The sequence below is a fragment of the Mesoplodon mirus genome (assembly GCF_964341445.2).
Source record: "Mesoplodon mirus genome assembly, chromosome: 1".
Classification (NCBI taxonomy): Eukaryota; Metazoa; Chordata; class Mammalia; order Artiodactyla; family Ziphiidae; genus Mesoplodon; species Mesoplodon mirus.
This window is the reverse complement of record NC_138976.1, coordinates 218,348,305-218,370,565: the sequence shown is the minus strand read 5'-3', so window position 1 is coordinate 218,370,565 and position 22,261 is coordinate 218,348,305. Positions and strand designations below refer to the sequence as shown.

Here is a 22,261-nt window from a genome sequence, read left to right as displayed (position 1 = left end):
GGGTTGAGACTGAGAGGAGGAGCGTGGGAGGAGAGGGTGAGGGTTACAGTGGAAGGCTTCAGCTTCAGAAGTGTTTCTCGTGGGCCCGTGCGATGTTCAGATGGGGGTGTTGGTAGGTGCTTGAAGATATGTACCTGTAGCTCAGAGGAGCAGCCTGGGGTGGAGAAAGAAAGTTCTGAGCTGTCGGATCATTGAAGCAGTGAGTGAAGTTGACCAGGAACAGAGATTAGAGTTAGAAGAGATTGGAGCCAAGACAGAGAACCTGGGGAACAGAGCAGACAGGACGTGCAGCAACGCCGAGACGCGGAGGGTCCTGAGAAGGAATCGTTCAAGAGCTAACAAGCAGACTAGGGGAGACAGCTGTCCCGAGAGGCCTGCAAGAGGTACAGCGGTGCCACAAGACCAAGAAGGAGACCCGGGATCACGCGTCCTTAGGATCCGGCGGGTTGGAAGGAGGCCCCGGCCTCCTGTTCTCCTGTGATTTGAGGTCTGGGAGCTGAAGGAGTGGCCGCCACGGTGAAGGTGACAGAGCTCACGAGGAACATGGTGCCTCGCATGGTACTTTGTACATAAAAGAGCCATCTAGTAGGTATTTATCAGATGGACGGAGAGTTCAGGCTCCCAGTCGGTTATTCATTCCGCCTGCCTCCTACTCCCAGCCCTAATCTTCCGTAACATTCAGCCCCATAAGGTGGTTAAGAGCTATTCGGTGACCTGTATTTTGGCGTCACTGATTGGCATTTAGGTAAAAATGCCAGACTGTTATTATCTCTTTTGATTTAGGCCTATGTCTCTGATAGCACGAAATTAACTCTGAAGCGTGTTGCTCAAAATAAACCGAGCTAAGAGCTCCGCTGCAAGGATCACAGACCAGATTACGTGTGCTTGGATTTAAGCAGGCACTTGATGAAGAACATAGCGTCTCCTTGGCTTGTGCTGTCTTGGTGACTTTTGTCGCTTCCTGGAACAGGAGGGCTCTGGCACCGGGAGGCCTTCTGTAATGGTGTGTGAGGACTGACTCCCAGGGCCTCGCCTGACCTCTGACCTGCCAGCATGGGGAGGTGAGTGATGGTGCCCAATCACCGGCACTGTAAAACCCAAGATTTGGTGCCACAGAAGCAGGTCTGGAGAGCGGGGAGGAACCTAAATCCCAAGTGAAAAGTGTTAAAGTTGTGCTACACTTCTGTTTAACACCTTTGTTCTTCCAGGTCCCCAGGGGGGCGCCTGTCACCGAAGGAAAGTGGGGTTCATGTAGTTTACTGTAAAGGACACACATGTTGGAATCTGGGAGGAGGTGTATTAAGCACAGGATAACGACCTGTAAGCCTCGGAGGTATGGGAGGGGTGATAAACTCCATGGCGTGGCCCAAGAACCCACATGGAGACCAGAAACTACAAATAGAAAATTCCATTGGGTTGACGGGATACCTCCCCCTTCTGTGAGATGTTTTAGTCCATGAAGCACTCTTTAAAGGGAAGAGTGTAGAAATTAACAGTAAACAGTAGAATTTATCCCAAAGGCAGCAAGGTTTGTTTTGTTTTGTTTTTTAAGCCTAATAATAGTCTCTCATTCCTGACAAACTGAGAAGAAAGTTTATTTGCAAAAATGGCTCAGGAATATTTCTAAAAACACAGGATATACAAAACGTATTTATTGACTGTTGCAGGGATGTTGTTAAAGATACTGTTTTTTCCCTTTTTCTCACGCAATCAGCACGGGAGAGATTGGCCTCGGGATTCAGTGTTAGACAATCTTATTCCTCCTGGGCTGTTTATATGTTTCTGCTGTAACAGACAGGGTTTTTGGTCGCTATCATGCTCAGCCATCTTTGCAGGCTTTCCTTATTACATGTGTTTCTGGGCTCTAAATTCAGCATCCTTAAACCTGGTTTCATTATAGATTTACATATTTATTGTATTGAACTTATTCTTATAAGCTGTCTATAATTCTATTTTTGGAACAAAGCAGGGCACAAATAAAACTACTTAATACTCTCCAGAAAGGGGGAACACAGAAGTGTCACAGAGCTTAATTCTCATTCATGTAGTTTTATAATAACGAGTTACATAGCAATAGCAATGTGGAAGATGCCGGTATACCGATAACCTACCAGCAGGGAAGTAGGGGCAGCTCAAGCTGAATGTTTTAACTTTCCGATCAGTGGAGGTGAGGGGAGGCCTCTCTGGAGCAGACTGCTTTAGCTAAACCTGTCTTTTTGAAATTTCAGGATCGGCTTCTCCTGTCTTTTTCCGGCTTCCTGGCATTTCAGCATCTCTCCAGTGGGGTGTCCCCGAATTCTGAACACCAACTTACGCCAAATTATCGTCATTAGCATTCTGGCTGCTGCTGTTTCACTTTTATACTTTTCTGTTGTCATAATCCGGAATAAGTATGGGCGGCTCTCCAGAGATAAGAAGTTTCAAAGGTAGGAGGGAAAAACATTTGTTTTCTAGATGGGATGCCATACCTTCATGTTATGACTTGCAGACTTTGGGCATTTGGATGGAATTTAAGGAGCAGGTGGCTGGAGGAAACAGATTTTGTACCGAATACAGCATAGCATGAAAAATTAAACTGCTTGAAATGGTTTAGTCGTTTACCACCAAATCCACATCATAAGAGGATTTAAGCATAAGCTTCTCCTGTGATATCTTTTAAGCTGATTTTTCAGTTAATGTTGATAGTCTGGAAATAGAGTTTTGCTTTTCAGAGCTTATTTGAACTTACTTAAAGGAATGATGAGTGTGTGTCTGCTCTAGATTACTTTTACCAGTATCACTTTTTTGTTTTCTTTTGACTTTCTAATCATTTGGCAGCCGTAAAAGGGTTACGGTGGTGCTACTACACAGCTTAGAGGTCACCGCTTTGGTGTCTGTTTATTGCATTACTGATAGCCTCTGTCTCATTAAAAGTACGTGTTTGTTTCTCTAAACAAGGTACTTGGCACGAGTTACGGACATTGAAGCTACAGACACCAATAACCCCAACGTGAACTATGGTATCGTGGTGGACTGTGGTAGCAGCGGGTCTCGGATATTTGTCTATTGCTGGCCAAGGCATAATGGCAATCCCCGTGATCTGTTGGATATCAGGCAAATGCGGGATAAAAACCGAAAGCCTGTGGTTATGAAAATAAAACCCGGTACGTAAATGATAAATATCTGACTGGTAACCAGGCTCTGCCTTTTCGTTCTCTGTGCTGGCTTTCACGTCTTTCCCTTTCTCTCCTTGCAGTCATCACCCTCATTCAGAGCTCACAGCAGGACCCAGTTGATCTCCTTGTTTCACTCTGTTTCCCCTTTTCTGTTCATCTTGCATAAGGTGACTAATACCTTCATAAAATAGCCTAAACCCTTGTCTGTCTTTTTTGTCTCCCGCAGCATTTACCATAGTGCCTTTACTTATGGTGTCTGCTCAAATGTTGGCTAGTTGACGTTAATTATGGAGGGATTGTTTTCTAGTTGGTAGCCGTTGGTCTGTATCCTTAATGACAAGGTAATTTCAGATAACTCATGGACATCTGTACTTGAATACACTGATATGTATTTGTTATTTTTAAAAATTGCTACCCCAGTGCATTTCTAATCATCTAGGTTATTTAAGAAGAGTGACAGTAGAACTTAGAAGAGCTGATATCACTATGTCTAGTTTTAAAGATACTGTCATTTCTAAGTCAGTGTGTTATGTAAAAATTGGGATTTGCCTTCCTCATTAGACAATTTAAATCTGTGGTTCTCAACCTTTTTCTGTATCTGTATCATTTCCACGGGCATTTCCACCCTTCTGTCAAGAGCGTTAGGAATGGAAGATCTCAGGAGTACCTTGAAATAGGCACCTTACGTCTCGATGGTTGATCATCACTGATGTGATTGGACCATAGATCTTAATGGAGTTTCAGCACTTTTATTTCATTTAGTTAATGTGTTGAATAGTAAAATATTAAATAAAAAATTCTGAAGAATTTATCTTTGAATATATTAGAGAATGTTGACAAAAAATAGCTGTCATAGCTTATAGTCTCCCATTTCAAAAATGTAAGTGAAAAAGAGATTAGTCTTAACCGATAAGAAAACCTGTCCTCATAGAACAGTCCACCAGGACTGTAGACCTTTCGCCTCCTACTCATTCTTCAGGGAATAAGTCAGTCCCACTTCTTTCTTCAGTCAACACTCGACAGGTTGACTGTTCTTTGAGGCTTGGGCAGCTTGGCACCAGCATATAGCTCAGAAAATTCAAAATCTCTACCTCATTTTTCAGGTTAAAGAGAGGGAACTTACTCTGAGTCTCTTGTATAAGCATTATTTTGATACCAGAGTACATTTCCATGAACACTTTTTTTAAATTAATTAATTTATTTTTGGCTGAGTTGGGTCTTTGTTGATGCGTGCAGGCTTTCTCTAGTTGCGGTGAGTGGGGGCTTCTCTTCGTTGTGGTGCACAGGCTTCTCATCGCGGTGGCTTCTCGCCGCGGAGCATGGGCTCTAGGGTGCGCAGACTTCAGTAGTTGTGGCACGCAGGCTCTAGAGTGCAGGCTCGCTAGTTGTGGTGCACAGGCTTAGTTGCTCCGTGGCATGTGGGATCTTCCGGGACCAGGGCTTGAACCTGTGTCCCCTGCGTTGGCAGGCGGATTCTTAACCACTGTGCCACCAGGGAAGCCCCCGTGAACATTTTTTAAAAGTTATTCGTAGAAGATCATTTTCTCTGTAAGTCTTAGTGAATGACTTTTAGTTTTCTATTTTCCCATTTCTTACATTTTTATGTGTCTCTAAATCTAGAAACATTTTCAGGGTTAAAGTAATATTCACCAAATAAATTCACCAGAAAATTAAAAAATAAAACTCTGTAAAGCACTTTGCATTTCATCTGGCTTCACATCCCAGGTTCCATCAGTGATTACCTGCTCTCATGGAATAAGGTGAAAACTTTCATGCCTTGGAGTTGTTCCCTGAGAACAAGGGGCAGCTACAACAGCATCCCAGGGTACACACCAGAATCTCATTAAAATCAGGCTGAATATGATGCTCTTTGACGCTACAGGAAATGTTTGAAGTGGAAATTCAGGTACCTTTTTATAGTACTTCTCTGTCCTGAAGCATGGGCTCTTGTGTAAAAACTCTAGAAATTTCCTTACTTAATAGATTCTAGATAGTTTTGGGCTTGGTGTCCATTGAAATGGCATTGTATGTGGAGTCCAAAAAATCTGGCTTTTAGTTTGCTTGATGCTGATTGCTCTGACAGATCGCTTAATCTTTCTGAGTCCACCATTTCCTAATCTGTGAAATAAATCTTGGACTTCAAAAATCCCCCTCAGCTTTAATGTTGTAGGCTAAATGACAGCTGGAAATAGTCATTCACTTACGTACTCATTCAGCAAATATTTGTTGAGCACCTGCTATTTGCCAAGAGACTGTGTCAGGTGCTGAGAATAAATTTGAACAAGACACAGTTTGTGCCCTCAAGAAACCTCCAGCGGAAATGAGACAGGCAAGTAAATAGGTAGTTTCGATGAGGTGGAATGAGTGCTCCACCGAGAGGTAGGGGTAAACATGGAATGTAATGAGAGCTCGCCTTCAGGGTCCTGTTACGGAGGACTTCCAGAGAGGGCATAGCTCAGTGGGTGAGCGGGAGTCAGCCAGGTGAAAGGGGCGGGGGGAGGGAGGCAGTCAAAGAGAAGCCTCTTCCTGGTGGAGCTGCAGGGGCCCTAAGGCCAGAGTATGATGCATTACAGAAATTTCATGCAGTCTAGTTGAAGCCAAATGGAAAGAATGTGGCAAGAGATGGGATCGGTGAGTGCTCAGGGCACGTTATGCTGTTCTAGAGCTGAGCTTTATCTGGAGGGCATTGAGGAGCCACCAGAGGATCTCAGACCGGGAAGATCTCAGACCATGGAGAGTGGTTGGGGATTGCCAGGACTTGAGAGTAGGATGTGCTGCAGCAGGCTGGCAGAGGCTGGTAGTGTCCAGCAGAGATGAGAAGTGAAATAGTGTGAGCAGAGCCAAGGATAGGCGATCAGTGAAACCCAGAACACACGTTGGGGTGAGGGAGAGGGATTTTACCCAGGACACTGGCTGGGGCTGCTGAGGTAGGTCATGAGCAGTAAGAGCCAGGTTTACAGTGGAAGTTGAGTTTGGGTTTGCATATGTTGCTGTGAGGACAAGCACATGTCCGTGTCCAGTGGACAGTTACTACATACTGATCTGGAGGTTGGGGAAGAGAGCTGGAGGGCTGCGATTGAGATTTGGAGATCTGAGGCATAGATGGTGATGGCCGCCATGGGAGTGAGTGAACTTGCTGAGGACAGTGGGGGCATGTTTCTCAAGGGCAGGGATGAGCTCATGTACAGCTGATCCCAAGTGTCTGACACACAATAGTTGCTCAGTTAGGTCTGTGATGACTGAGAAGAGAGCACAGGACTGAACAGGTAGCACCACCATCACTTAACAGCCGAGACACTGTGGACGGAGTTGCCAGAGGGATAGGGAAAAACTAGGGGTGTATGCTGTGTAGTGTGAATTGCTCTCAAATTAGCCTGATTAAAGAAGCATAACTTTCTTTTCTTTTGTACCTCTGAATCCCCTACCCTTATCTTGCCCCTCCCCCTCCCCTCTCCCCACTGGTAACCACTAGTTTGTTCTCTATATCTGTGAGTCTGTTTCTTTTTTTTAATATTCACTAGTTTGTTGTATTTTTTAGATTCCACATATAAGTGATAATAAACAGTATTTGTCTTTCTCTGTCTGACTTAGTTCACTAAGCATGATACCCTACAGGTGCACCCATGTTGTTGCACATGGCAAAATTTTATTCTTTTTTCTGGCTGAGTAGTATTCCATTGCATACACATACCACATCTTTATCTGTTGATGGACACTTAGGTTGCTTCCATATCTTGGCCATTGTAAATAATGCTGCTGTGAAAATTGGGGGGCATGTATCTTTTCTAATAGTGTTTTTGTTTCCTTCAGATATATACCCAGGAGTGGAATTGCTGGATCATGTGGTAGTTCTGTTTCTAGTTTTTTGAGGAACCTCCATACTGTTTTCCGCAGTGGCGACACCAATTTACATTCCCACCAGCAGTGTACAAGGGTTCTCTTATCTCTAAATCCTTGCCAATATTTTTTGTTTATGGTCTTTTTGATGATATCCATTCTGACAGGTGTGAGGTGATATCTCACTGTGGTTTTGATTTGCATTTCCCTGACGATTAGGGATGTTGATCATCTTTTCATGTGCCTGTTGGCCATCTATCTGTATGTCTTCTTTGGAAAAATGTCTCTTCAGGTCTTCTGACCATTTGTTAATCGGGTTGTTTGCTTTTTTTGATATTGAGTTGTATGAGCTGTTTATATATGTTGGACATTAACTCTTTATTGGTCATATCACTTGCAAATATTTTCTCCCATTCAGTAGGTTGTCTTTTTTGTTTTGTCGATGGTTTCCTTTTCTGTGCAAGAACTTTTATGTTTAATTAGGTTGCATTTGTTTATTTTTGCTTTCCTTTCCTCTGCCTTAGGAGACAGATCCAAAAAAAATATTGCTACTTTTTATGTCAAAGAGTGTTCTGCCTATGTTTTCTCTAGGAGTTTTATGGTTTCTGATCTGACATTTAGGTCTTTAATCAATTTTGAGTTTATTTTTGTATATGGTTTGAGAAAATGTTCTAATTTCATTCTTTTACATGTAGCTGTCCAGTTTTCCCAGCACCATTCACTGACGAGACTGTCTTTTCTCCATTGTATATTCTTGTCTCCTTTGTTGTAGATTAGGTGACTGTAAGTGCGTGGGTTTATTTCTGAGCTCTCTATTCTGTTCCATTGATCTATATGTCTGTTTTTGTGCCGGTACCATGCTGTTTTGATTACTGTAGTTTTGTAATATAGTCTGAAGTCAGGGAGTGTAATACCACCAGTTCTTTTCTTTCTCAGGTTTGTTTCGGCTGTTCGGATTCTTTTGTGTTTCCATACAAGTTTTTAAATTACTAGTTCTAGTTCTGTGAAAAATGATAGGGATTGCATTGAATCTGTAGATTGCCTTAGGTAGTATGGTCATTTTAACAGTATTAATTCTTCCAGTCCAAGAACACAGTATATCTTTCCATCTGTTTGTGTTGTCTTCAGTTTCTTTCATCAGTGTCTTATAGTTTTCAGAATACAGGTGTTTTACCTCCTTAAGTAGGTTTATTCCTAGGCATTTTGTTCTTTTTGATGTGATGGTAAATGGGATTGTTTCCTTAATTTCTCTTCCTGATAGTTTGTTGTTAGTGTATAGAAATGCAACAGAGTTCTGTATGTTTATTTTGTGTCCGGCAACTTTATCAAATTCATTGATGAGCTCTAGTAGTTTTTTGGTGGTGTCTTTAGGATTTTCTATGTGTAGTATCATGTCATCTGCAAACAGTGACAGTTTATGAAGAAGCATACCTTATAAGCTGAAGTATCTACTTGTTAACATGAGTGTCCTTTTTCTGTAGGCATTTCAGAGTTTGCTACCTCTCCAGAGAAAGTCAGTGATTACATTTCTCCGCTCTTGAACTTTGCTGCAGAGCATGTACCACGGGCAAAACACAAAGAGACCCCTCTCTACATTCTCTGCACAGCTGGAATGAGAATCCTCCCCGAAAGGTGATCCTTCCCACGAGGGCAGGGCCAGCCAGCCTGGTGGTGGTATTGGCTGTGGTGGGTTTTCTCCCTCTTCATCCCCCTCATCTCCCTCCTCCTTGTCTTCCTCTTCCATCGTCATCATCAAAAGGAAGACATTAAAAATTCTTTTTTCAAATCTGGAGTAGTACCAGACCTATTCCCTTAGTCAGAACTCACCAGATATCTTTTAATATACCTATTTATGACTATAAATAGTAAACTGTAAACTTGTCATAAAAAACTGATTTTCTATTTTATTAGTTAAGGATTGTTTGCAGTTGTAGTTTTACATCTCAGAATCACATAATTTACACAACTTCTGAAAATTCCTTCTCTTTTTTTGTAACATCTTTATTGGAGTATAATTGCTTTACAATGTTGTGTTAGTTTCTGCTGTATAACAAAGTGAATCAGCTATATGTATACATATATTCCCATATCTCTTCCCTCTTGCTTCTCCCTCCCTCCCACCCTCCCTATCCCACCCCTCTAAGTGGTCACAAAGCACCGAGCTGATCTCCCTGTGCTATGTGGCTGCTTCCCACTAGCTGTCTATTTTACATGAAAATTCCTTCTTAAAATAAACAGTCTTTTCAATGAACTGTTTTGGTTTTAAATTTTATTTTTTTCACATAAGGTGTACCAGAGCCATAGGGTTTTTTTTTTTTCTTTCTAAAACAGAAAAATTCAGGATATAATATATTGATATGTAAATTTTTGGATTGTCTTACAGTCAACAGAAAGCCATTCTAGAAGACCTTCTGACTGACATCCCCGTGCACTTCGACTTTCTGTTTTCTGACTCTCATGCAGAAGTAATTTCAGGGAAACAAGAAGGTTGGTATGTTAGTCTTCAACTTGAAATTTGGGAAGCTATTCCTTTAAGTCCTCCCAGTCTTCCTCATTTACACTTTATTAAATTACTCTTAACATCTTAAACTTTGGGAAACCATGCCTTCAAATATTATAATTTTTAAATGGAAAAATCAGTTTCTTATATGACTGGTCTTTATAATCCAAACATTAAGCCATTAAAAAGTAACTTGGTTTGTCTTCATCACATTTAGGAAGTATATTTTGGACTTGTTTTGATAGAAAAGCTTTGTGTTCCTTGCCTAAGTTATACAGCTTTCTGGAATTATGATAATTACTGAACTGTTAGAACCTTCTACTGATTTACTTGTTAGGAAGGGGAAATTATTCTTGACTTTAATACACTAAGGAAATGTTCTGTTTTCAAAGAAATAATTCTACTTCAGAATGAAAGGACAAGTCACTGAAATTATTTGGGGAATAGCTTGCTAGATAATGGAGACCAAAAATCATTTATTTCAAAATCATCTATCATTTCGCCAATAACTGGGCAAAATTCACATATTGCCGTGAAGCTGTTTATAGACAAGTAAGGTACACAGTTAGCTGCTTATATAAGGCAGAGTTTTAGATGCCATAAGGAAGATAAGGAAAAACTCATGGAAATTTGAAAGAAGGAGACTTTTTTTTTTCCTAACTAGGGGTATCATGGAGAAAGTGACATTTGAACTAGGCCTCAAGGGATAATTATAAACACAGCATGCCAAATCATGGTAAGGCTAGGACTCTGAGAGAGGGATAGGAAGCTCATTCTAGGCAGAAGAAATGATTTGAGTCAACACAGGTCGGAAAAGTTGCACTATGGACAGAGGAATAAACATATTTTAATTTGGTGGGATGATGGCCCTTTCAAAAGGTTGTGGTAATATTAAAAGTTGGACAGGTCTTGGTGATGTCAGCATCATGGTAGCGTGCATGGTTCCTTTTCTCTCTCCCCTTTGATTTACAACTAATTGGGCATCCATAACCAAAAAAAAGTGCCTCTGCACAGCACACTAGGACACCCAAGAGATCAACTCATCAGTGCCCAAGAAAGTGGGTGGATTGGACCTCAGAGGAGGCTACAGAGCCAGGCCAGGAGCAGCAGGGGTGGCAGTGGGCCAGCACGACCTCTGGCAGAGGAGGTGGAGGATGAAGGTGGTAAGCTGGGGTGGGGAGTTTACCTGGCTGAGTACTGCAGCTGGAGGGACTCTGAGGAGAGACCATAGCAACTGGGGGCAGAGAAAGAAAAGAGAAGAAGGCAGAGAGAGCTGAAGAAATGAGTTTCTTGCTGTCTGCCCTGGGATTCTAGCAGGAGGACAGCCCACAGACCTCTGGGACTCCCCCTCTCCACTCAAGGATCCTCTTCTGGGCTATGGCACACCCAAAGCCCCAGGTGCTAAGCACACATCTCCCCAACTCTGTCACCATCCATTTTTTTCCCTTTCCACTGGCTTTTTTTATGTTCATATTCCCAACCTTAGTGATGAGTCAGCTCAGGTAAGAAAAACCAAAAACCTGTGCTGTAGCGCCACCTTCTAGAAAACGAAACAAAGGCTTCTAGTAACCAGTGTGCTGAATTGTTAGAATGATAGTAAACAAAGCTTTACTTAAATAGGAAAGTCATTTGCTACTTCAAATGCAGTGACAGAGGCACTTTTCATCAAACACTATGAAAAATCAAAGCAGTGTGATATCACAAAAAGAAGAAAAACACTTTTCTAGCAACAGAACTTAAAGACATGGAATATTGCAATCTAACTGGTAAAGAATTCAAAATAGCTATTAGGAAGAAATTCAACAAGGTACGAGAAAACTCAGAAAGGCAGTACAGTGATCTCAGGAATAAAATTATCAAACAGATGGGCTTCCCTGGTGGTGCAGTGGTTGAGAGTCCGCCTGCCGATGCAGGGGACATGGGTTCGTGCCCCAGTCCGGGAGGATCCCACATGCTGAGGAGCGGCTGGGCCCGTGAGCCATGGCCGCTGAGCCTGCACGTCAGGAGCCTGTGCTCCGCAATGGGAGAGGCCACAGCAGTGAGAGGCCTGCGTACGGCAAAAAAAAAAAAAAAAATTATCAAACAGAATAATTTAGCAAAGAGATTGAAATTCTAAAAAAGAACCAAACAGAAATTCTAGAGCTGAAGAACTCAATAAATGAGATGAAGAATGCATTGAAAAGCATTGAAAGTGGAGCACATCAGATGAAGAGAGAATAAGTGAGCTTAAGGGTAGGAATATAGAAACGTTTCAGGTGGAAGAGGAGAGAGAACTAAGATTTTTAAAAAGTGGAGAAACCCTATGAAAACCATTAGGCTTTATTAGAAAAGCCAACGTAAGATGAATGGATATCCTAGAAGGAGAAGAGAGAGAGAAGGGAGCAGAGAGAATTCAGAGATATAATAGCTGAGAACTTCCCAAACCTGAGAAAGGAACTGGATATACAAGTCCAAAAGCTGATGGAACACTTTGTTATTTAAACACGAAAGACCTTGTCCAAGACACATTATATTAAAACTGTCCAAAGTCAGTGATAAAAAAATTTTAGATGCAGCCAGGGAAAAAAAGACAGTAACCTACCAAAAAAAAACCCTTTAGGCTATAACCAGAGTTCTCTGGAGAAACGCTATAGGCCAGGAGTGGAATGACATATTCAAAGTATTGAAAGATAAAAATTGCCAACCAAGAGTACTCTATCCAGTTAAGTTATCCTTCAGATATGAAGGAGAAGTAAAGGCTTTTCCAGATAAACAAAAGCTGGGGAGTTCACCACCACTAGACTACAAAAAATGTGGAAAGGAGCTCTTCAAGCTAAAGTGAAAAGATGAAAGTACACAAAACTCTGATTAAGGTGATAAATGGAATTAGAAAACTAAATCTTTTTTAGAATAGTGTACTAAACAATTACAGCATAAAAGTTAAAAGAGCATTAAGAATAGCTATAGGTACTACAACTTGGTAACAAAATTGCAGCATAAAAAGAATTTGTGACATGAAAAATATAGAAGGGGAAAAGTAAAAGGATGGGACCTTTACAAGCGAATGAAGATAAATTGTTATCAGCAGAAAAAGGACTATTTGTGAGATATTTTATGTAAACCTCTTGGTAACCACAGAGTAAAAATCCGAACAGAGATAAGTAACATAAAAAGGGGGGAAACTAAGCAAATCACCATGGAAAACCATGAACTTTCAAAGGTAGAAACAGAAGGAAAAAGAAACAATGGAGAGACAACCAGAAGACAAAAGATTAAATGGCAGTAGTAGATCCTTACACATAAATAATTAAATGTAAATAGATTGGGCTCACCAATCAAAAGGCACAGAATGACTGGATGGATCAAAAAAGAAAAATGACCCAACTATACACTGTCTACGGGAGACTCATTTCATCTCTGCAGACACACATAGGCTCGAAGTGGAAGGATAAAAGATGATATTCCAAGCAAATAGAAACCAAAAGAAAGCTGGCATAGTTATATCAGACAAAATAGACTTCTAGACAAAAAGGATAACAAGTATCAAAGAAGATGCTTATATAATGACAAAGAGGTCAATACATCAAGGAGATATAACAATTGTAAATGTATATGCTCCCAACACCTGAGCACCAAAATATGTTAAGCAAATGCTGACAGGCCTTAGGGGAGAAGTCAACAAAAATACAACAGTAGTAAGGGCTTCAGTACCTTGCTATCATCAATGGATAGATTGTCCACACAGAAAATCAACAAGGAAACATTGGAATTGAACCAGGACAAGCAAACTTAACACACATATACAAAACAATTCATCCAAAAGCACCCAAATACACATTGTTCTCAAGTGCACATGGAACATTCTCCAGGATAGATCATGTGATAGGACACAAAACAAATGTTAGCAAACTTAAGAAGATTGAAATCATACCAACTATCTTTTCTGACCACAGTGGTATGAAACAAAAAATAGGCAACATGAAGAAAGCTGGAAAATCTACAAATACGTGAAAACTAAACAGCATACTTCTCAACAACCAGTGTGTCAAAGAAGAAATCAAAATCAAAAGAGAAATTTGAAAATTACAGTAAGTCCCCTACTTATGAACGAGTTCCATTCCGAGAGCGTGTTCATAAGTCCAGTTTGTTCATAAGTCCAACAGAGTTAGCACAGGTACCCAACTAACACAATCAGCTATATAGTACTGTACTGTAATAGGTTTATAATACTTTTCACACAAATAATACATAAGAAACAACAAATATGAAAAATAAAGAACATTTTTAATCTTACAATATAGTACCTTGAAAAGCAATAGTATGGTACAACAGCTGGCATACAGGGGCTGGCATGGAGTGAACAGGCAAGAAGAGTTACTGGAGGAGGGAGAGGAGGTGGGAGATGGTAGAGCTGAAGGATCATCAGCAATAGAAGATGGAGGGCAAGCTGCAATTTCACTCACACCTGACATTGATGGCACAGGTTCTGGGCTTGGAATAAGGATGCTGTACTACTGTATTCCATACAGTACTGTACAGTAAAGTGCACAAAAGCACAGCTACTTTTAAAGGATGCACACACATGGCAGTGTATGCCAGACTTGTGAATTAACTTATGTGATAGCACATGCGAATGCATGCTTGCATCTTTGAAAGTTCGCAACTTGAAGGTTTGTACGTAGGGGACTTACTATATCTCAAAACAAGTGAAAATGGAAATACAACATATCAAATATTGTGGGATGCAGCAAAGGCAGTTCTAAGAGGAGAATTTATAGCGATAAATGCATGTATTAAGAAATTAGAAAGAGTTCAAACAACCTAACTTTGCACCTTAAGGAACTAGAATATGAAGACCAAATTAACCCAGAAGTTAGCAGAAGGAAAGAAATAATAAAGGTTAGAGCAGAAATAAATGAAACAGAGACCAGAAAAACAATAGAAAGGATTAACGAAACTAAGAGCTGGTTCTTTGAAAAGACAAACAAAATCGACACACCTTTAGCCAGACTAAGAAAAAAAAAGACTCCGAGTTAGAAATGAAAGAGGAGACATTACAACTGATATTACAGAAATACATAGAATCATGAGACTACTATGAACAATTAATATGCCAACAAATTACATAAGCCAGAAGAAATGGATACATTTCTAGAAACACACAACCTTCCAAGACTGAATCAGGAAATAGAAAATCTGACCAGACTGGTAATCAATGAAGAGATTGAATTGATAATCAAAAAACTTCAACACAGAAAATTCCAGGACCAGATGGCTTTACTGGAGAATTCTACCAAGCATTTAAAGAAAACATCAATCCTCCTCAAACTCTTCCAGAAAGGAGCTGGGAACACTCCAAACTCATTCTACAAAGCCAGCATTACCTTGACACCAAAACCACATAAAGATACCACAAGAAGGGCTTCCCTGGTGGCGCAGTGGTTGAGAATCTGCCTGCTAATGCAGGGGACACGGGTTTGAGCCCTGGTCTGGGAGGATCCCACATGCCACGGAGCAACTAGGCCCGTGAGCCACAACTACTGAGCCTGCGCATCTGGAGCTTGTGCTCCGCAGTAAGAGAGGCCACGATAGTGAGAGGCCCGCGCACCGCGATGAAGAGTGGCCCCCGCTTGCTACAACTAGAGAAAGCCCTCGCGCAGAAACGAAGACCCAACACGGCAAAAATAAATAAATTAATTAATAAAAAACTCCTACCCACCACCCCCCCAAAAAAGAAAAAGACCCTGTCTAGTTCTTAAAAAAAAAAAAAAAAAAGATACCACAAGAAAACTATAGACGAACATCCTGATAAATATAGCTGCAAAAATTCTCGACAAATCAACAAAATATTAGCAAACTGAATTCAAGAACACCTTAAAAGGATTATACACCATGACCAAGTGGGATTTATCCCTGGGATACAAGAACGATTCAACATATGCAAATCAATAAATGTTAATACATCAATAAAATGAAAGATAAAAATCACTTCATGTCAACAGATGCAGAAAAAGCATTTGACAAAATACAGCATCCTTTCATGGTAAAACAAACAAACAAGCAAAAACCCTTAATAAATTGGGTGTAGAAGGAACATACCTCAACATAATAAGGGCCACATATGACAAACTCACAGCTAACATTATATTCAATGGAGAAAAACCAAAAGTATTTCCTCCAAGATCAGGAATAAGACAAAGATGCCCACTCTCATTACTCCTATTCAATATAATATTGGAAGTCCTAGCTACAGCAGTTAGGCAAAGCAAAGAAATACATCTAAATTAGAAAAGAAGTAAAATCATCACTATTTGCTGATGATATGTTCATATATAAAGAAAATCCTAAAAACTCAGTCAAAAATATTGATTAATTGTTGCATTAATCAACTATTTCAGTAAAGTGGCAGGATGCAAAATCAACATACAGAAATTAGTTACATTCCTTTATGCTAATGATGAAGCATCTAAAATAGAAATCTAGAAGATGATCACACTCACAGAAGCACTAAAAATGTAAAATACTTAGGAATAAATTTAACCAAGGAAGTGAATGATCTGTACAATGAAAACTAAAAGACTTTGCTGAAAGAAATCAAAGCCATAAACAAACGGAAAGATGTCCTGTGTTCATGGATCAGAAGAATTGATATCGTTAAAATGGCCATACCACTCAAAGCCGTCTACAGATTGAGTGCAATCCCCATGAAAATACCAAAGACATTCTTCACAGAAATAAAAGAAACAATCCTAAAATTTGTGTGGAACCACAAAGGACCCCGAATAGCCAAAGCAATCCTGAGAAAAAAGAACAAAGCAATCAGGCATCTGGGTTTCAAACTATACTACAAAGCCATAGTAATAAAAATAGTATGGTGCTGGCACAAAAATAGACATAGCAACCAATGGAACAGTACAGAGCCTGGAATTAAATTCAGGCCTATATGGTCAACTAATATTTGACAAGGGAGCCAAGAAAGCTCAATGGATAAAAGACAGTCCCTTCAACAGATGATGCTGGGGAAACTGGAGAAACACATGCAGAGCAATGAAATTGGACCCCTGTCTCACACCATTCACAAAAATTAACTCAAAACGGATCAGAGATTTAAACATAAGGCTCAAAACCGCACAACTTCAATAAGAAAGGAGGAAGCTCATCTATTGGTCCTGGCAAGTTTTTTTGGACATGACACCAAAAGCACAAACATCAAAAGCAAAGATCAGCAAATGGGCTACATCAAACTCAGAAACTTCTGTACAGCAAAAGAAATAACTAACGAAATGCAAAGACAACCCACAGGATAGGAGAAACCGTTTGCAAACCATCTATCGTGTCAGTGGTTAGTATCCAGAATATCTAGAGAACTTGTACAATTTAATAGCAACAACCCAGAAACTCTGATTGAAAAACGGGCAGAAGAACTAAGACATTTTCAAAAGAGGCTGTCACAATGGCCAACAGGCACATGAAAAGATGCTCCACATCACTACTCATCAGGGAAACACAAATCAAAACCACAGTGAGCTATCACCTCACACCTGTTAGCACGGCCGTCCTTAAGAAGGTAAGAGACAACAGGTGCTGGTGAGAATGTGATGAAAAGGGAACCCTTAGACATTGTTGGTGGGAATGAAAATTTGTCCAACACTATGGAAAACAGTATGGAGGTTCCTCAATAAAATAAGTTCTCAATAAAAATAGGGCTACCATACGATCCAGCAATTCCATTTCTGGGTATATGCCCAAAGGGAATGAAAACAGAATTTTGACAAGATGCATGTACTCCCGTGTTTATTGAAGCATTATTCACAGTAGCCAAGATACGGAAACAACCCAGATGTTCATCAACAGACAGATGGATAAAAAAAGATGTGGTAGATATACACAGTGGAATCTTATTCAACCATGAGAAAGGAGGAAGGATATCCTGCTATTTTTGACAACATAGATGGACCTTGAGCACATTATGCTGAGCGAGATAAGTCAGAGAAAGACAAGGACTGTATGATATCACTTATTTGTGGAATCTGGAAAAGTCCAACGTGTAAAAAGACAGTAAAATGTTGGTTACTAGGGGATGGGGTCAGGAGATAAGACTGATAGTGTTCAAGGGTAGAAACTTGTAACAGTGGGTAAATAAGCCATAGACAGTTAATGCACAGTGTAGTCAATATAGACAATGATACTGTACCATAATGATGTAATGTGATAATATCACTACAAGGGCAATCATATTACGATATATAAACGTATCAAAGTAACACACTGTACCCCTTAATTTACACAATGTTACATGCCAAATTTATTCAATTAAAAACAAGTTGGACAGGTCTTGAATTGTTGGGCTGTGGAGTTTGGACCTTGTTCTGTAGATCAGCCCAGCAGAGGATAGCATGGGTTGGAGTGGGAGAGTAGGGGCAGGAAAGTCAATTAGGTCTCTGTACCAGCTTAAATCAAGGCAGTAATGAAAATGGGTGAAGGTCCAATGTAGAAAATGTTATAAAAAGAGAATCAGACTTGGAAACTGAGTGAAAGTGTGAGATAAAAGAATGGAACGGTTAAGGGCTTCCCTGGTGGCGCAGTGGTTGAGAGTCCGCCTGCTGATGCAGGGGATGCAGGTTCGTGCCCTGGTCCAGGAAGATCCCACATGCCGCGGAGTGGCTGGGCCCGTGAGCCATGGCCTCTGAGCCTGCGCGTCCGGAGCCTGTGCTCCGCAACGAGAGAGGCCACAACAGTGAGAGGCCCGTGTACCCCAAAAAAAAAAAAAAAAAAAAAAAAGAATGGAAAGGTTAGAGTTCACTTGTCTTTAAAACCTTGTACTTGATAGGTTTAACCTCATAAAAAGTGAAAACTCCGGTATTTCAAAACAACCTATAAATTTCAAAGAAACAGGAGTGCCTAGGGAATTATATTTTCAACCCACGCAAATGGTATGAAACTACAAAACTAAAAGCCGAGAGTTCTCGGAAAACCACTAGGAAAAGGTAATACATCAATAGAAATGTATTTTTTCAGATAACGTTTTCACAGCTTATCAGGGAATGAAATAAATGTTTGCACTGACTGCAATGATCAGGACTATATAAAATATTTTTAAACTTTACTCTTCTTATAACGTCTCTAGGTGTGTATGCTTGGATTGGCATTAATTTTGTCCTCGGACGATTCGAGCATATTGAAGATGGTAAGTATCGTGTTTCCAGCAAATGTATCTAACTGGAAGTTATGGCTTTTTCTGTTTCATGCAAAGCATAAAAAAGGAGCTGAGTGTTGTGACACAGCCGGGTGTGTAGGAGCAGAGTGGGAGGTGCTGCTGTGTCACACAGTAAACTTGGTCTTAGTGGGGAAAAGCAAGCTGGGTCTGCCTAGATACACTTGAACCCACCATCAAAGCAGGATGACTCTTCACAAGATCCCGCTTCTCTGCATTTGTTCCATTCCAGTGGCTGTTTCTTGTTCTTTCCAGATGATGAGGCAGTTGTGGAAGTTAACATCCCTGGTAGCGAAAGCAGCAAAGCCATTCTCCGTAAAAGAACAGCCGGTATTCTCGACATGGGAGGCGTCTCAACCCAGATAGCATACGAAGTCCCCAAAACTGTAAGCTTTGCCTCCTCACAGCAGGTTATTATCTGTACAAATTTCCTTCTGTTTGGTTTGATTTTCATTTAACATGTCTCCATCCATTTGTGTTTTGTTTTCTGAGTCTGAACACATCTTTACTGTGCTTGCTGAGGGTACCACCTTCTCAGCCCAGGAGAAAGGAGACGGGAGGAAACCAAGGCAAACCTGCACTAAGCCGTTTGTGTTTGTTCATTGAAGTCAGCTGGTTTGTTTTCTGAACTTACCTAGAATTTTCCTTTGGTGTATATGTCAGCCACACACTTGAGTTTTTGTTTCTATTTCCAGTCACTTCTTTTCTCAAAGGTACTGTAAAACTTAATATAATAGTATCAGATTTCTTAAGTTATAATTGGGAGAAATACTCTTGTGTGTGGCTCAGACAGCTTTTGATTTTTCTGGAAAGGATAGAGGTTTGTATCCACCGCTTCCACGTTTCTGAACTCATGTTTTACTCTGTCATTTCTGCATTATCCCCTTCGGTACTGTAGTTTCCCAGTAGGCTGGGTGGCCTTCTGTAGAGGGTGTCCAGATGCATTCCTGAATTGCTCTATGTCTTTATTACTGTTTCCATTCAGCTCTAGATTAATACCTAGCAGAGTGAGTGGTTAGAAAAGAGTGGAGCTGGACAAGCCTGAGCTGCATTGTCATCCTGTCCTCACTAGTTCTGGAATCTTATGCAAGTCACTTAGCTTTTTTGAGCGAGCCTCTTCAGCTATAAATGTGACTGCAAGTGCCTCTAACAGAGGATTATCATAAGGCTGATTGAGGTAGTGCATATATCCAATGGCCTGCTAGGCACCTTGTATCAGCTCAGTAAACATTATTGAAGTATTTATTAAGCTCCTTAGAAAATGCTTTGTAAATTCGAGTATTACAATTTGTGTTTCCTGCTTCCCATCCAGACATGCCTCTAGAAGCTATTACACTCTTCGTACAAAATCATGTTTTCCCCTCAAGTAAAGTAAGAAACTCATAGAAAAGTAGTTTGGAAAAATATTTCCCATGGATGCATCATCCAAAAAAATTATTGTTAGCATTTTGGCATATTTCTTTTCATTCTTTTTTATCTGTTTATAGTGTTCAAAAATATGGTTGTTACAATCTTACTGTTCGTACAATTTTTGTCCTTTATTTAGCACTGCATAAGCATATTCCTCCATAAACTTTATTACCATTATTAACTGACCCTACTTGAAATTGTATATATAGATGACATCCAGTTTTTTCTGTCACAGAATTGCAAAGGACATCTTTGTGTATAGAGGCTTTTCAATATTTATGATTATTTTCAAAGCACAGGATTCCATAAATAGATTTACTAGATCAGAGGATATGAAACCACATTGCTAATGTCCCTTTTCAAAAAGTCATATCAGTATCACAAATGTGCAGCCCATCTGAAATTTCTTTAAGTCAGGATTGTCGTATTGAATTAGGAGGGATGCTTAGAAGGACCCTTGGGAAATGCAGATGCAGAAATTTTTGCTCCTTTTTGACGAGAATTTTTGTAGGTCCCTCTTTTTAACAAGAGGTAATTGTTTTTGTATTGCTTAAAATACTAAAGTTTGTGGTCCTTACGTCTGTAGGAAGAAGTAGCTAAGAACTTATTGGCCGAATTTAACTTGGGATGTGACGTTCACCAAACTGAGCACGTGTACCGCGTCTACGTGGCCACATTTCTTGGGTTTGGTGGCAATGCTGCTCGACAGAGATACGAGGACAGAATATTGGCCAGCACAGTTCAAAAGAACAGGTAAAGCACCTTCCATTGCTCGGCCGTCACCTTGAAACCACGGTTTGTCCTCACAGAAGACATATCCAGGCCAAGCAGGGAGGCCTCAGTCAGCAGAAGCATATGAGCACGGTTAGCTGTTTATTGCCCCGCCCGCTGAGCTGGAGAAGAAATGAAAGGGCAGCAGGGTTCTGCCTTTGGCCCCAGCTCACCCGCCTCCAAAGAAGGCTCTCGTTCTCTCAGACCCATGGCTCCCCTGCTGGATTAGAGGTTTCACTTTCAGGATATTAAAATACTTTCGAACCCTGGGTGTTGCTATTCCAGATTGCAAAATCCTGCGGAAACTCAGCACCTGGGCCACTCAGATGTCCTGGAGGCCCCCAGGAAACGATGATAGCATTGAGTTACGGGATGTCCTGGCGGTGTCATGGGAAACCAGCCTGGCAGTTATTTAGTGAATAAGACCATAGTGAAGGAAGTTATTCACGAGAAAGAAACGATCTAGAAGTCAAAGTTAGTGATTTTAACCCTCTTTAGCAGTGAAATTTTAAAAAATGAGTTCATGAAGAATTCTGGTATAGAAAATATGCAAAAACACTTTAACAGTTTAAATTTATTTTATAAGTTTAAGTGTATACCAATTATTTATTTGAAATTAGTCCATAAGAACAGAAAAGCCATATGGATGAATAAGAAATCTGAAATCTGGGGTTTTGTAAAATGGTATTAATTACTGTGCTTTGTTTTGTTTTGTTTTTGACTGCGCTGGGTCTTCGTTGCTGCACGTGGGCTTTCTCTAGTTGTGGTGAGCAGGGGCTGCTCTTCATTGCGGTGCATGGTCTTCTCATTGCGGTGGCTTCTCTTGCTTCAGAGCACGGGCTCTAGGCGTGCAGGCTTCAGTAGTTGTGGCTCTCAGGCTCAGTAGTTGTGGCATGCGGGCTCTAGAACGCGGGCTCAGCAGCTGCGGCGCATGGGCCCAGTTGCTCCGCAGCATGTGGGATCCTCCCAGACCAGGGCTCGAACCCCTGTCCCCTGCATTGGCAGGCGGACTCCCAACCACTGCGCCACCAGGGAAGCCCCTTTGTTTTGTTTTGACGAAACAATTTTGAGGAGAAAAATCCTGATTCATAGAAATAAATGATAGTGTATTTCCTTGATCTATTTTAATCTTTTTTGTTGTTGAGGTATAGTTGATGTACAATATTATATAAGTTTCAGGAGTACAACATAGTGATTCACAATTTTTAAAGGTTATATTTCATTTATAGTTATTATAAAATAATGGCTACAATTTAATCTTAATAAACCTGTGGAGGCCTGAACTTTAAGAAAGGCCAAGTCAGAGCCATTCATTACCTCATTTTCCAGAAATTCACATGTGTGAATAGGAGAAGCAGTAAAAACTTGTTCTTTGTCTGCTCCAGATGTTAACTG

General features: G+C 40.6%; 1 protein-coding gene across 5 annotated transcripts in view; it reads left to right on the top strand.

The window, feature by feature from the left end:
* ENTPD4 (ectonucleoside triphosphate diphosphohydrolase 4) overlaps positions 1-22,261 on the top strand; it is a 40,596-nt gene that overhangs the window by 7,848 nt on the left and 10,487 nt on the right. The window contains exons 3-10 of one of the 5 annotated variants that reach the window (XM_082624828.1): positions 971-1,061; positions 2,229-2,426; positions 2,938-3,143; positions 8,474-8,624; positions 9,376-9,479; positions 18,599-18,658; positions 18,941-19,095; positions 20,682-20,848. In XM_082624828.1, coding sequence (XP_082480954.1) covers positions 1,054-1,061; positions 2,229-2,426; positions 2,938-3,143; positions 8,474-8,624; positions 9,376-9,479; positions 18,599-18,658; positions 18,941-19,095; positions 20,682-20,848 — 1,049 coding nt within the window. In that variant the 5' untranslated portion in view covers positions 971-1,053. Of the gene's footprint in view, positions 1-783; positions 1,062-1,143; positions 1,334-2,228; positions 2,427-2,937; positions 3,144-8,473; positions 8,625-9,375; positions 9,480-18,598; positions 18,659-18,940; positions 19,096-20,681; positions 20,849-22,261 lie in introns of those variants that run through there. The other 4 variants (XM_082624829.1, XM_082624826.1, XM_082624825.1 and 1 more) reach the window with 4 other exon arrangements.